Below are 15,927 nucleotides of genomic sequence, written 5' to 3' on the forward strand. Positions count from 1 at the left end.
AATTACAACGTAAGTATTGGTAAGTATATAATATTTTTTTTAATGTAATTTAATTAAAATTAATATAATGTAATTTAATTTAATTTAAATTTAATTATATTTAATTTTTAATGTAATTTAATTTAATTAATTTAATTAATTTAATTTAAATTTAATTACATTTAATTTTTACCCTGATCCCTTTTACCCAAAAACCCAAAACTGACCCTGAACCCTAAAAATACCCCTTTACCCAAAAAACCCAAAACTGACCCTGAACACTAAAAATACCCCTTTACCCAAAAAACCAAAACTGACCCTTAACCCCAAAAATACCCTTTTACCCAAAAAACCCAAAACTGACCCTGAACCCTAAAAATACCCCTTTACCAAAAAACCCAAAACTGACCCTGAACCCTAAAAATACCCCTTTACCCAAAAACCCAAAACTGACCCTGAACCCTAAAAATATCCCTTAACCCAAAAACTGAAAACTGACCCTGAACCCTAAAAATACCCCTTTACCCAAAAACTGAAAACTGACCCTGAACCCTAAAAATACCCCTTTACCCAAAAACTGAAAACTGACCCTGAACCCTAAAAATACCCCTTTACCCAAAAACTGAAAACTGACCCTGAACCCTAAAAATACCCCTTTACCCAAAAACTGAAAACTGACCCTAAACCCTAAAAATACCCCTTTACCCAAAAACTGAAAACTGACCCTAAACCCTAAAAATACCCCTTTACCCAAAAACTGAAAACTGACCCTGAACCCTAAAAATACCCCTTTACCAAAAAACCCAAAACTGACCCTGAACCCTAAAAATACCCCTTTACCCAAAACCCCAAATAATATTTTTAATAAAATAATATACTTACCAATACTTACGTTGTAATGGTATGCGTTGTAAAAGTACCTGCGTTGTAAATACATGCGTGGTAATGGTATGCGTTGTAATGGATCCTGCGTTGTAAAAAATGCGTGGTAATGGTAGGTCGTTGTAAAAGTTGCGTTGTAAAGGTTGTATACCGATTATCAGCCAACCATGATTGGGTGTTTCTGAGTGTGGTGTTCAGAAGTTTGATGTCTTCCGGGGATTGTAGCTTGAGGTAAAGTTGAGTGTCATCGGCGTACATATGGAAGCGTACATTAGATGCTTGAAGCAGAGTGGTGAGTGGTTCCATGACGAGGTTGAACAATGTGGGGGACAGGGAAGATCCTTGTGGGACGCCTAAAGTTACAGGCACAGATGAGGACAGCATGTTGTTGATCTTGAACTTCTGAGACCGGTTATGTAGGAAGGAAGTGAACCTTTTGAGAACAGTCCCGGATAAACCCATTCTGGTATTTAACAGCTCCAGTAGGTTCTCATGTTTGACAGTGTCAAATGCTGAGGAGAGATCAAGAAGGATGAGGAGGCAGGAATCATTGCGATCAAGGATTTGGAGGGCGTCATCAATTATGTGCGTCATAGCCGATTCAGTGCTGTGTTTTGCTCGGAAGCCTGATTGATGAGGGTTGAGGAGGTCAAACTGGTCAATGTGTTTTGTCAGTTGGAGTTGTACGCATTTTTCCAGCAGTTTGGCCAAGGTGGGGATATTGGTGATAGGGCGGTAATTGTTTAGGTCAGTTGGGTCAGCTGTAGGTTTCTTGAGTATAGGCGTGACTTGCCCCACCTTGAGGGAGTCTGGGATGAGTCCTTGTTGAAGGGAGCTGTTAATGATTTTAGTCCAGCGTGGGAGGAGCAGGGGGGTGAAGTCTTTTACAGCATTAGCAGGTAGGGGGGTCTGTGAGGTGATTAGAGGGTTTCAAGGTGCCGAGCAGTTTATGAATTGTTTCTTCAGAGTAGGTGTCGAAGGACGTCCATGATGCGTTGTTTTTAGGGTGAGTGGTAGTCATGCTGATGGGGCTGGAGTATCGGCTTACATCATTGAGGAGATCACTTCTTAGGTTGTCGGTCTTTAGCTTAAAGAAAGCAGAAAAGTCTTCACAGTGTGAAATATCGCTTGTTGTGCTGTTTGATTGGAAGGGTTGCATCTTGGTTTGAGTTTTGACTAGTTCGAACAGTTTTCTTGGTCGGTTTTTTGCTTGGTCCAGCTGGAGGCTAAAGAAGTCAGATTTTGAGCGCTTGATTTTCCTAAAGTAGGCATTTCTCTTGTTCTTAAGCGTTTTAAGGTGCAGTGCTGAGGGGTCAGATCTCCAGGTGCGCTCTGCCATTCGCATAGCACGCCTGTCTTCATTTAGTCTACCATCATACCAAGGGTTCGAGTTCTTGGTGGAGACTCTCTTCAGTTGCAGGGGGGCGGCTTCGTTGATTATTGAGGTCATAGAATCGAGGTAGAGGTCGGTCAGTGATTGAACATCAGAGGCGCCCGAAGGGGGAAGGAGGAGACTGCGGGTGTGGGAAGGCAAGGCATTAGGGTTAAGATTCTTCAGGTCCCTTTTCCAGATCTTGGATTTAGTGGGTTGAGCCGGGTTAAGTTTAACTTTTTCGTTGATGAAGAAAGTGATAATGTGGTGGTCTGACCAGTCAAAGGGTCGGATCGCCCCCAGTTGGGTAGAGTCCTCTTTGGCGATGATAAGGTCAAGGATCGAGCCTTTGTCGTGTGTCCGGCTGTTGCAGATTTGGGTGAGGTCAAGCGCATTAAGGAAAGTTTTGTTACTATTCACCACTGCGTCTTTCTGATCGTTCCAGTGGAGATTGAAGTCACCCAGGTAGATTTGAGTGATCTGCCGACCGGCGTTGGATGAGATTGTGTCCATGAGTTGTTGGGTAAAGGTGAGATTGTCCCCGGGCGGGTGGTAGATGACATGTAGAGAGCATACAGGTTTGCCCTCGCTGGAGATATCGATGCAGAAGAGTTCACAGGAAGTGAGGGAGGGGGAGGTGACTTTAGTAACGGCGATTCCCCCGCCCGTCTTGCCGGTCCTGTCGAGTCTAATGATGTGGTAGTTGGGGGGGACTAGTATGTCCATTATAGGTGTAGAAGTTTCAGTTAGCCATGTTTCAGTCAGAATGGCTAGGTCAAGATCCATTGTTATGATGAGATCCGCGATGTCGGAGGAGTGTCTTGGGGCCGATCTGCAGTTGAGTAGGATGCATTTGAGTCTGGGGGTGAGAAGGGTGGTCGAGTGTTCTAGAGAGAGGGGGACTTTTCTAAGGTTAGTGGGGACGGAACTTCTGTTACTTAGAGTGGGGGGCCTAAGGGGATTTGTGAGAATTGTGGGTCGGGGAGGTGTGTGGTGGTTTTGCGATTTAAGGAACCTGGGCCATATGAGCAAAGGAGGGTGTGTAAGTCGTGGTCTGAAAGGGTGTTGAGGGCGCGACGGGGGCGGTAGGTGAGATTGCGAGCGGGGATAGAGGGCCAACGCGGGGAGTATTGAGTGAGCGGGTCTGTGGGGGGGACTTGTTGGGTGAGGGAGTGGTGGTGGGTAGGGGGTGTCTGGGGTGTGTGAAAAGAAGTTCTTTGATGGTGTGGATATCTTCTTTGACTTGTAGGAGGGTGGATATAATCATGTCCAGAGTCGGATTGGGGATGGTGTTGGGGATGAGAGCCGTGGGCGGGTGGTTGAATAGGGATCTGGAAAGGGAAGTGGGGAGGGGGGGGAGGGATATGCTAGCGTTAGTGCAGGGCTCTGCGGTAATTGTAGGTGGGGTGGTATTCGGTGGGAGAGAGAATTTGTGGGTGAGGGGTGTGGATGAAGTAGGGGGGAGGTTGGAGGCATAGGTGAGGACGCTGGTGGGGCGGTGCAGGTGAGTTGAGGGATGAGTGTAGGCTGGAGACAGTGGGGGTGCAAGGAAGGTAGTGGGGCTGAGAATGGGGAGGAGAGAGGAGGAGGAGTTAAGGTAAGGGAGGTGGTGTGTTCTGTGAGTCTAGTTGGGAGAGTGGGGTAGTGGGGAGTGAGGGTGGGGGGGAGATGGACCTGCCGCAGAGCGGGGGAGATAAGTTCAGGGCAGTGTTGGGTTCTGCGAGACTCGTAGGAGGTGTGGGGTGGGCGGTAGGGAGGGTGGGGGTATGGAGGATGTAAGAGGGGGAGTGATCTTCGCCAGTGAATGAGGGGTGTGGAGAGGTTGCAACGGGTGGGTGACTGACTATAGTGCTGGGGGAGGGGAGAGGTGTGTGTCGTTCAGCTGTTGTGATAGGTTACGCATGTTAGATTGACGGTTGGAAGTGGGGGGTGTTGTGTAGTCTGAGGTGTTAGGGATGGAGGTCCGCCGGTTGGAGATGTGTTCTATGAAGGTGGGGAACAGGTTGTCGAGTAGGTCAAGGTTCCTAACTGTGGATTGGAATAGGGTGGTCCCGTTGTTGTAGATGGTGATGGTGGCTCTGCCTGGGAAAACTTGGGATGGTGTGATAGAAAGCGTTGGACCATGAGCGGATTTTCTGGTGGAGGAGATAGTGAGAATGGAGAGAAACGCTTTCCTCCACTGTGCTCTACGTAGAGTGTAGAGGATGATATTGGTGCTCGTGGCTCCATTGATCAGTGAAAAGTAGGTGTCCACAAACGGGGTTTCAGGGTGGGCCTTCAGGAAGTTGTGTTTGAAGCGTTTGGCGTTTTTTTTGGTGAACTCGGGTGGGTAGTTAATTTTGTATGTGTGCTTGCCCATGCGTTCCATGGTGGAAGAGGTGTAGGTAGATGAAGGGGGTGTGCGTGGGTGAGTGTGTGAGGTTACAGGGCTGTTAGAATGAAAAGAAAAGAAAAATTGAGGAAAAGAAAAATTGAGGATAGCCTTAGGTATGGGCAGATAATGAGGATGACTAGTCTAAGATGGCCACCAAAGTGGAGGACTAGTCAAAGATGGCCGCCAAAATAGCATATAGAGAGACAAGAGTAGTAGTTCTTTGTCTGTTGTTGTTGTGATTTAAAGAGTTTAGTTTCCCTTTCCACTCTGGGGTAAGTCGAGTTAGTCCAGCTTCTATGTTGCTTGGTGGGGAGGAGAGAGTCCAGCTTCTATGTTGCTTGGTGGGGAGGAGAGAGACTTATCTCCGTTTTGATGACCCCTGACCGCGTTGGTATGCAGCCTCATGGTCATCTGGGGGGCAGTGGAGGCGATTTATTGCTCCAGTTTTATGGCCCCAGCCATTTTAGACAATGGAAAGTGGAAAGACCGCCATGAGCGCGAAAATAGAATTTGAATGCAGGTACCACTTTAAGATTCCAGGCAGAGAATGAAAAACCGGCATGAGTGTTAAAATAATAATTTTGTGTGCAGATACCTTATAAGACTTCCGGACATCGTGGTCATCATGGTCGTCAGGCAGCACTGAGGTTGCTCAGATCAGGCACTTTAAGATCTGAGCTGCACTGTAGCTGCCCGATCACTCAAGCAGGGCACACCGGAGACGCCCTGATTGCCTAACTCGCCAGGGTAGAAACGGGCAGCTGGGGGGCAGTCTCTATTCTCGCTGTTCCTTTGGGGGGGGGGTGGGGGAGGGGGGGGGGGCAACCGGCTAAAACAAAACGGATGTTCTGCGTTATAAAGAGAGTCTCCACGGGGGTGGGGTCGCCCTCGATCACTTGCGCTGGGTCGGTCCGCACTGTCTCTCTTCTGCTTGGCTCCCGCCCGGCGGTTCCACTGATATTGTTAGGGGTGGTGGGATGCCGAATTCTCCGTGGCAGCAGGACGCCACCTCCTCCGGGTGTCGCCGGGGTGTGAGGGATTCAGCCCAGGAGCGAGCAGACGGGTACACAGATCGCATGGTGGCAGTCAGCACATATCTAAAACCTCTATGACTGAGAGACAGACCACACGCAGACCGACACACAGACCGACACACAGACTTTCTCTAAGCCAATACTCATACATCTAAATGCACACACTAAGCACCTCTGCATAAAGTTACGTATTGTCAAGTCAACATTGCCACAAACTTATGCAGTCAGAGATAGCACAAAAACGTAGAGTCAGAACTCCTCCCTGAAGTTGCACACAGAAACGTGGGCGATCAGTGCCCCAAATCTTTTGCAGTTTGGTCTGCCTCATTCATAAGCTTGCACCGTCGGAGCTCATTCATAAGCTTGCACCGTCGGGGCTCATTCATAAGCTTGCACTGTCGGGGATCATTCATAAGCTTGCACTGTCGGGGATCATTCATAAGCTTGCACTGTCGGGGATCATTCATAAGCTTGCACTGTCGGGGATCATTCATAAGCTTGGACTGTCGGGATCATTCATAAGCTAGCGGGGCTCATTCATTAGCTTGGACTGTCGGGGCTCATTCATTAGCTTGGACTGTTGGGGCTCATTCATTAGCTTGGACTGTCGGGGCTCATTCATAAGCTAGCACCGTCGGGGCTCATTCATAAGCTTGCACTGTCGGGGCTCATTCATAAGCTTGGACTGTCGGGGCTCATTCATAAGCTTGGACTGTCGGGGCTCATTCATAAGCGTGGACTGTCGGGGCTCATTCATAAGCGTGGACTGTCGGGGCTCGTTGATAAGCTTGCACCGTCGGGGCTCGTTCATAAGCGTGCACCGTCGGGGCTCGTTCATAAGCTTGCATCGCCGGGGCTCGTTCATAAGCTTGCACCGTCGGGGCTCGTTCATAAGCTTGCACCGTCGGGGCTCGTTCATAAGCTTGCACCGTCGGGGCTCGTTCATAAGCTTGCACTGTCGGGGCTCATTCATAAGCTTAGACTGTCGGGGCTCATTCATAAGCTTAGACTGTCGGGGCTCATTCATAAGCTTGGACTGTCGGGGCTCATTCATAAGCTTAGACTGTCGGGGCTCATTCATAAGCTTGCACCGTCGGGGCTCTTTCATAAGCTTAGACTGTCGGGGCTCATTCATAAGCTTGGACTGTCGGGGCTCATTCATAAGCTTGGACTGTCGGGGCTCATTCATAAGCTTAGACTGTCGGGGCTCATTCATAAGCTTAGACTGTCGGGGCTCATTCATAAGCTTGCACCGTCGGGGCTCTTTCATAAGCTTGGACTGTCGGGGCTCTTTCATAAGCTTGCACCGACGGGGCTCTTTCATAAGCTTGGACTGTCGGGGCTCATTCATAAGCTTGGACTGTCGGGGCTCATTCATAAGCTTGCACTGTCGGGGCTCATTCATAAGCTTGCACTGTCGGGGCTCATTCATAAGCTTGGACTGTCGGGGCTCATTCATAAGCTTGGACCCTCGGGGCTCATTCATAAGCTTGCACTGTCAGGGCTCATTCATAAGCTTGCACCGTCGGAGCTCATTCATAAGCTTGCACTGTCGGGCTCATTCATAAGCTTGGACCGTCGGGGCTCATTCATAAGCTTGCACTGTCGGGGCTCATTCATAAGCTTGGACTGTCGGGGCTCATTCATAAGCTTGGACCGTCGGGGCTCTTTCTTAAGCTTGCACCTTTGGGGCTCTTTCATAAGCTTGGACTGTCGGGGCTCTTTCATAAGCTTGCACCGTCGGGGCTCTTTCATAAGCTTGGACTGTCGGGGCTCATTCATAAGCTTGCACTGTCTGGGCTCATTCATAAGCTTGGACCGTCGGGGCTCATTCATAAGCTTGGACCGTCGGGGCTCATTCATAAGCTTGCACTGTCGGGGCTCATTCATAAGCTTGCACCGTCGGGGCTCGTTCATAAGCTTGCTCTGTCGGGGCTCATTCATAAGCTTGCACCGTCGGGGCTCTTTCATAAGCTTGCACCTTCGGGGCTCTTTCATAAGCTTGGACTGTCAGGGCTCATTCATAAGCTTGGACCGTCGGGGCTCATTCATAAGCTTGGACCGTCGGGGCTCATTCATAAGCTTGGACCGTCGGGGCTCATTCATAAGCTTGCACTGTCGGGGCTCATTCATAAGCTTGGACTGTCGGGGCTCATTCATAAGCTTGGACCGTCTGGGCTCTTTCATAAGCTTGCACCGTCGGGGCACTTTCATAAGCTTGGACTGTCGGGGCTCTTTCATAAGCTTGCACCTTCGGGGCTCTTTCATAAGGTTGGACTGTCGGGGCTCTTTCATAAGCTTGCACCTTCGGGGCTCTTTCATAAGCTTGGACCGTCGGGCTCATTCATAAGCTTGCACTGTCGGGGCTCATTCATAAGCTCATTCATAAGCTTGGAAATGTTGGGGCTCATTCATAAGCTTGCACTGTCGGGGTTCATTCTTGAGCTTGGAATGTTGGGGCTCATTCATAGGCTTGCATTGGCGGGGCTCATTCATAAGCTTGCACTGTTGGGGCTCATTCTTGAGCTTGGAATGTTGGGGCTCATTCATAAGCTTCCACTGTCGGGGCTCATTCATAAGCTTGGACTATCGGTGGGTCATTCATAAGCTTGCACCGTCGGAGCTCATTCATAAGCTTGCACCGTCGGGGCTCATTCATAAGCTTGCACTGTCGGGGCTCATTCATAAGCTTGCACTGTCGGGGCTCATTCTTGAGCTTGGAATGTTGGGGCTCATTCATAAGCTTCCACTGTCGGGGCGCATTCATAAGCTTAGACTATCGGTGGGTCATTCATAAGCTTGCACCGTCGGAGCTCATTCATAAGCTTGCACCGTCGGGGCTCATTCATAAGCTTGCACTGTCGGGGCTCATTCATAAGCTTGCACTGTCGGGGCTCATTCATAAGCTTGCACTGTCAGGGCTCATTCATAAGCTTGCACTGTCAGGGCTCATTCATAAGCTCCTACTGTCAGGGCTCATGCGTCAAATTGCACTATCTGCGCTCGTACACCATCTTCTACAGCCTCTATAGCATGACCTTACAGGTCACTATCAAACTTAAGACCCAACAAACAGCGCTTCTACAACACACTTTACAGATAATATCGCTACATCCCCACATAACTCAGGCCAGAAGCTAGTTCTTTCCCACACAATGCACAACCCAAGAACCAAGTCTCTTAATCCACCTCCACAAGCAACACTTTAACACAATCCCAACACAACCACACAAACGGGAAGCCACTATCCCTGCTTTCTCCACCACTGCTGCCAGCAGAGAGCCAGTGTCCCAACAACATTGCCGAAGGGCAGTGCTCTTATTTAATGTGCATGGCCTAATTCAAAATTTAACAACATCTCGACTGGGATTGGTTGGTACCTGAACCGAAGTTTGCCCCCAGCTCGGCTCGCTTTCTCATACACCACGCGCTCCTCGTTCAGCTGCTCCTCATGGAACTCCAGCAGATGCCTGGCGGTGTGCAGCGGCTCCACTTCCGGCCTCCGTGCCTCAGACTTCTTATCGTTCAAACTGGCAGAAAAGAAGAGAGGAAGTCAAGAAAGAGGACAAATACAAGGAGTCCAGTCAAAAGCAAACTTCAGTAATGAACCACTACTTAAGAGTCACCCCAAGCACTAGGCCACTCTAATTCTCAGCCTGCAACTCTTCACGTTTTATGTCCTTGCGTCAACAAATGTTCTGTCTCACACACAGCAGCTCTGTATCAGGAATGTCTCACTGGCTTCCATGTGGTAGCCCAGAATGGTGCAGCCATGGCTGAAGGGCTCAGTACCTTTTGCCCGAACAGGCAGCATGGTACCCGGGGGCAGTGGATATGATGCTGGTGTCAGGGGTGGATGGTAGGAGAAGGACAGGGCACAATATGTAAAGACTTAGGAAGGCACAGACAAGAGTTATGTGTTATGTTAGCGGTTTTATAAAGCACAACAGCTGCCCCGGCAAAGAGGCGTCCCGGCGCTGAACAGCAGAGGTGACCGAACTCGGAAAGGGCCCCAGAGAGACCTACGGAATGGGGAAGAGAAAGATTTGAATGGCTTTCCTGAATTCCAGGTAGTAATTAAGCCCCCGAATGTGGGCCGGCAAAGAATTCCAAACAATGGCAGCTCTGTTCCGGAAGAAACAACCTCAGTTCGAACCTTCCTGACTCGGGGGACCACTACCAGGCATTTTCCCTTGGAAGAAAGCTGGCGGGTGGGGACATAGGGTAGAAGCAGGTCGGTCAGGATTTTCGGAGATGCCAGTTTCAAGGTTTTAAAGGCTATACAGAGTGCCTTAAACTCGATTCGCCTAGCCACAGGCAACCAGTGGAGACGGCGAATGGCGCTTGTCACTGTGCAAGCTCTACGCAGACCGAGGAGAGATCTTGCCGCTGTATTCTGGACTCTGTAGCCTCTGTATTTCTGACTTGTTCGCTCCCAGATACAGTGAGCTGACGTAGTCAAGTCTTGACATAATCAGGGCCTGGATGATGATCTGCCTGGTAGGGGCATCAAAGAAGCCCAGGATGGGTTTGAGTCCACCCAAAATCCGAAGCAGATTCCCGCCACTTTTTTAGTTTGAGTCTGAAGCGTCTATCCAGACCCCTAGGTTCTTCACTGCTTGCTTGGGGGCAAGGCAGTGCCTAGGCTCTTTGGCCACCAGAGTTCATTCCATAGATCATGGTACCTTCCCACCAACAACACCTCCGACTTGTTGGCATTCAGTAGGCATCCACTCGGCAACTGAAGCGAGATCACCTTGAAATTTCATGGCATCCTTCTTGGAGTCACTCGAGAGAGCCACCACCAACTGTGTGTCGTCGGCATAGGAGACCATGGTCAGCCCACTGCTCTTGGCAACTCCTGCCAGAGGTTGAACGTAAATATTGAAAAGCTGAGGGCTCAGGGAAGAGCCCTCTGGTACCCCTTGACTTATAGGAAGGATGCTAGAGGTAAAGGGGGGAGCTATCACCTGAAAGAGGAGGATCATCTCAATTCATGGACACAGCACACTACAGATTCTAAGCCAAGACTGCGCCCAGCTCAGACACGGAGGGATCGTTCTTTGGTGCAACAGGGATCCGGGAATTCTTGTAATCGTCTGTGATTGGAACTGTCCTATGGGTTAAGACCTTCTTCCTAGATCTTCTGCCACTAAAAATGCACATCAATTTCATGTACTGACATAAAACATGACCTGGGTTGTAGGTCTGATTTGAACACCATTAAATCAAAGTCTTCCATAATTTCATAGGACATGAAGTGTGGAGTCAAAGAGTGTTGGTTTGATCCTGTGTTCCCTTCAAGTCACTTCCTCACATGACACTGATCCAATCAGAGTGTGTTCTCCATGTTAACCTTTACTGCCCCCATTGTGAACCTGCCACAATACGGTGTTCCTTTTTTAACTTCAGTTTATTGGCAACATCCTTCTCTTCTGGAACTTTGATTGTAGCTACATTACCTACTTGCAAGGCTAGCCAGCGGTCCAAAAGGTTTGTGTTGCCCCAACACTGGAGCAGGCGCCCTACGCTAGGCATTAAGGTTGAGTGAAATCCTTATACCACCCTCTCCCCATAGGAGGATGGCTACATATGCTGGCTATAGAGGATGATCACAAGCCAACCTTGCATTGGGCAACACCAGTTATTATGGGAGGTTAGGGTTTAGTTCGAGATTTAGGACTGAACAAACAAAATAAACAAACAAAAAAATAGAACAGTGCAGAATGCCTTATATTCTTCGCTATGAGTCAAGCGAGGGGTCCATCCTGTTAGATAAGTATGAAAATCATTTTGGAAAGTACTGTAATCTTCAACGGCAAACTTTACAAGCATCAAAACGTATTGAATGACCCCGAAATGGCTGAAAAATACTAAAAGGCCATGGTCCGAGCAAGAGTGTTGTGAGCTCAGGAACAGGTAAAATAAACAGCAAAGTGATGCTGTGGTATCACTGAACACACCACTATTTGGATTTTGGGACCAGCTAGGGTGGTTACACTTACTGAAACCGTTGAGCTCTTGAGGTTGGACAGTTTCAATACTTTAGCTGTGGTACTGTGTCCAGCTCTGAATGTATGGTCCGAGTACCCTATCTAGTTTGCCTAGTTCTGGTTACCATAACCAGGTCTGGAGGCAGCACTATATCCAGTCCTGGATGCATCTATGGGAATACTGTGTCTAGTACTTACTGTATTATCTTCAGTATGGTGTACTTGCCTAGTCCTGGAGGCATCATGTGAAATATGATGTCCAGTTCTGGGTGTACCGTTGGAAGTATAGGTTCAATTCTGAACACCTGGAACATTATGTGCAACTCTGGGTGAATCCTGGAGCAACATGTGGTATCTTCTGGGCACCGATTTCTGTTCTTTAAGCATCATGTTGAGTACTGTGTCCAGTTCTGGAGGTATCATCTGGGGTACTGCACGTTCAGGCATGGATGTTCGGATGAAAATGCTGATATGGCAGACAACTAACCTTCTCATGTGCCCAAAGCAGAACCCTGCTTGGCTAGGGCAATAATACAGAGAAAAACCTGTTAAAAGGTCGCAGATAGCAGGTCAACTTGTTTATCTTAACATTATGCAACAAACTTGCTCCAGTGGCAAGTATATACCGTCTTAGTGGAGGGATGCCTGGCTGCCACGATAACATTGCAGACTTCGGGCGGATGTCGAAAGCTGTCAGCTGTCACAGCTCAATCTCCAAGCTTGAAGGTGGAGCGTTTTTAGCATCGGGTGCCGAACCCTGTCCTGTTGCTGCGGCATAAGATCCGCATAAGATCCGCCAGGGAAGGCAGCCTGATAACACGACCCATGCTCATTATCAACAGCTTGGAATACCACTTTTGTGCTCAATCCAAGCAACAAGAATGACTTGTGCCCAGTCGTTCTTGATATTCTGGCTGAAGTGGTATTGGCGGAAAGGAGTACAGGCGGTCTGAGCGCCACTGGAGAAGAAAAGCTTACCTAAACTAGAGCTGCCCTGGAAACTCCAGTGCACAACACTGCTGACAATGTGCGTTCTTGATGGAGGCAACCAAATCCAAACAAGACTCTCAATATTCTTGGAAAAGACCTTGCGGTACCTCCAGATGGAGACGCCCTTTGTGATCCACTAAGCATCGATGGCTGGGTGTGTTCGCCCTGGCATTCAGACAGCCCGCCAGGTGCTAAACCATCAGGGATTGGTCCTGATGTTCCAGGCAGGTCCAGAGGTAAAGTGCCTCTTGACAAATGGTCCGACACACCACCCGTCCTGCTTGTTGGTATATCACATGGCGGTGGTGTTGTCAGTGAACAGAGCTTTGACCAGGCCCCGAGTTAAACATCAGTAAAGCCTTCATTGAATGGAAGCAATGGTTTGGTGGTGGCAACTCCCGGATACAGCACCTCCGTAAAGAAATTAGTCTTGACTGCCACCGAGGATAGCACAAGGTCTAGGACCTCTGCTACCCTTCGCACCACCATTGCAAATGAGGCCCCCTCCTCCATAGCCACGGCAGGGGGAGAGACCAGGCGTGTGTCCGGGATGGTGTTCAGTTCACTGGCATCCACCAGATCCTCATATCAGTTGTACTAAGGAGCTTTTACCTGGTATTCATAAGGGCCCACAGATCCCACCGAAGTCAGGCCTATCAAAAAAAATAAGTCACTGTCTTTGATATGACGTATTTGTCCCCATCAGCGCCGGATGATGCCCGTCTGGCTCTGTGTCGGGGAGGACCATGGGGTGATGCCGCAGTGGGGCGGGAGTGACGCTGCAGTGGAGCGTCGGCGCTCCGCCAGGGAAGGCTGAGGTGGCTTGACCAGCGCTGCTCCGGACCCGTCATAGGATCCAAGGGGCCCGATTGGCTCAGGGGGGCGAGCCTGCCAGCGGAAGACTAGTAGGGGCCCGTCCTGAGCCCACAGGGCCTGGAGGTGAATCAGCGGGAATGGACCATCCATATATGAGGTGCATGGCCTCAAAGAATTCACGCAACTTGGCAGGTGTCGCTCCTGGAAACTGGGAGGAGCGGAGGCGGCCCAGACACAGGCTCCACCCCAAAGTTAGGCCTTGAATGCCAATGCTCACTCATCTTATCAGATGACTGGGACGGATGTGGTGAAGTCAAAGTTCTCTTAGACTTCTTGCTCTTCGTGCGGGGCTTACCCAATTTCTCGGACGACTGCGACGACAAGTGTCTGGATGGCTGTTCAAACGATCTTGGGACCTTCTCCTCGACTGAGATCTTGAGCATTGCAGCAGCAAGAAGCTTGAGGGACTGCTCCCTCAAGGCCTTGGGTACATGGTGTAGAAGTGGACGCAGGTCTTGGTATCGTGCTCCAATCACCATAGGCACACCAAAAGCAGGTCTGTCACGGACATCTGTCGATGACGGGCACCACATGGCTTTCATAGAGGACATACTTGACATACCAGGAGACAAGGTCTCGTAAACATTGATAGCAAGTGAAAAAAAAGTCAGTAAAAAAAGAATGGGGGAAGCTCCTTCCGGATCTGTGCTGACTGGTGGGGAAAAAAGAACTGATGTCAGCGCACAGGGGTGGCACCTATGTAGGCGCGGCGCACGTCACTTCTGTTGCGGACGACACTACGTAGCGCAAAAATGATGCCACCTACCAGCGTGCAGGGGTAAAGAGCACAAAAGAATTCCAGATACTGTCTGAGACTTGGGAAATATTATAAGGAAAGGAATTTGCGGCTAAAAGTCTCTTATCAGACTAAATTTTTTTTGTAATATCTGTAGAATGGGTCCTTTATGTTTATTTAAACCATTTTATAAACGCCAGACAGGAATGGAAGCATTTAGAGGCATGCCCTTTGGTTCAACTATGGTGTCACAATTCAGGCCTTACTTCCGTGTTACAAACAATGTAACAAAGGGCCTAGTTGCAGTGCTTAATTTTTAAAAATATCAGTGACCGGGCCCTCACGAGAGGGCCACTGTAGCTTGTCCCAGCCATTTCCTGTAACAACACAACTATTAGCCATCAAACTCCTACAGGTGTGGCAATTCAGACTTTTCCAGGCCCCCAAAGCTATAAGAAGAGCTTGGGCGACATGTATTAGTTGTTTTGAATGTACAATGAAACAAGTGATGTTGTACTCTTCTCCAAATTACACAAACAGCGCCACCATGTGGAAGGCTATCATTACTGCCAGCGTTCTAAGTGCCGTTTGTGAGCACCAGAATCTACTGACTCAAAAATTAAGCACTGCTTAGACGGTAGAACATTTTCAAGACATGGGCTGAGGGTTTGAAGCTAGATGGACTGAGTGAGGTAACCCTAGTCAATGAGGACGAAAATAAAAGCCCACTCTAACTAAAATGCTTTGGAAAGTCAAAGGTTCAAGAGGTTGCCAACGCGCTCCAGTGTTGACCGAGATGAGCCCTACAAGATGGAGATCCCAAGCCAAACAAAAACCCTTAAAGACTAATCATGTGAACATAATGAAGCCTCTTGTTAAGGCAGATACTGTTTTGGCAATCAGGACGCATAAAAAGGCAACATAGTGTTCATATTTCACTAGAATTAAAACAATGAGGCTTTCTGTTGGGATAGTAAGGCTGCCCACACATCAGATAGTAGGACACACAAAGGCCTGTTGTGCTAGGATGTCAACTTGGAAAACCTAGCTCAATTATACCAGTGTCATTCAAGGAAACAAAGGCGTTTATAAAGGGCCTGCAGTGGGAGGTAAGATTCTACCTCTAAAGGGGACTACTCCATGAGGCGGGTCATAGACAGAAATGTTGGTATTAGCTTGGAATTCTAAGAAGCAAGCCTGGGTTTCTGTGGATTATCGCTCCTTACACATATGAACAAGTCTGAATAGGCAAAGGCTAAGTACCGAACAAATCTGTCCTGACCAGCTCATACTGACAAGTAGCCTTTTGTACAACAAGCCAGGACGGACAATCTTCTTTTCCTGGACAGGGTTTCATGAAATCTTAGAAATGGCATTTTGAATAACGAACACTCTTGAAAAGTAAAAACAAGAATAAACCAGGTGGTTTAGGAACCTAATGGCTCACCATTGCTCTACCTTGATCTAAAACATTTGCAACAGATGAATCTAGGCCTGTACTACAGTCTTAAGAGGAGATGAACAACAGTATCGAGATGGAGGAAAGTGAATAGGCTGAGGAGGAAAGAATGTAGGTCTTTGGGAGAAAGGACATGGGTGGGAAGAACAAATGTGGTTGGTGAATAGCACATCAATGGAGAAGAAAGAAAGCAGGGTTGGTAATAAAGGAAGGGTTGGGAAGAAAAGACAGG

General features: G+C 48.6%; 1 protein-coding gene across 2 annotated transcripts in view; it reads right to left on the reverse strand.

Annotated features, from left to right (window-relative positions):
• The window catches only part of ATF6B (activating transcription factor 6 beta), a 316,305-nt gene that overhangs the window by 79,512 nt on the left and 220,866 nt on the right, over positions 1-15,927 (reverse strand). For both annotated transcript variants that reach the window (XM_078645880.1, XM_078645879.1), the window contains one exon: positions 9,022-9,171. In XM_078645880.1, coding sequence (XP_078502006.1) covers positions 9,022-9,171 — 150 coding nt within the window. The remainder of the gene's footprint in view (positions 1-9,021; positions 9,172-15,927) is intronic.

The sequence above is a fragment of the Lissotriton helveticus genome, chromosome 5_1, assembly GCF_964261635.1.
Source record: "Lissotriton helveticus chromosome 5_1, aLisHel1.1, whole genome shotgun sequence".
NCBI lineage: Eukaryota > Metazoa > Chordata > Amphibia > Caudata > Salamandridae > Lissotriton > Lissotriton helveticus.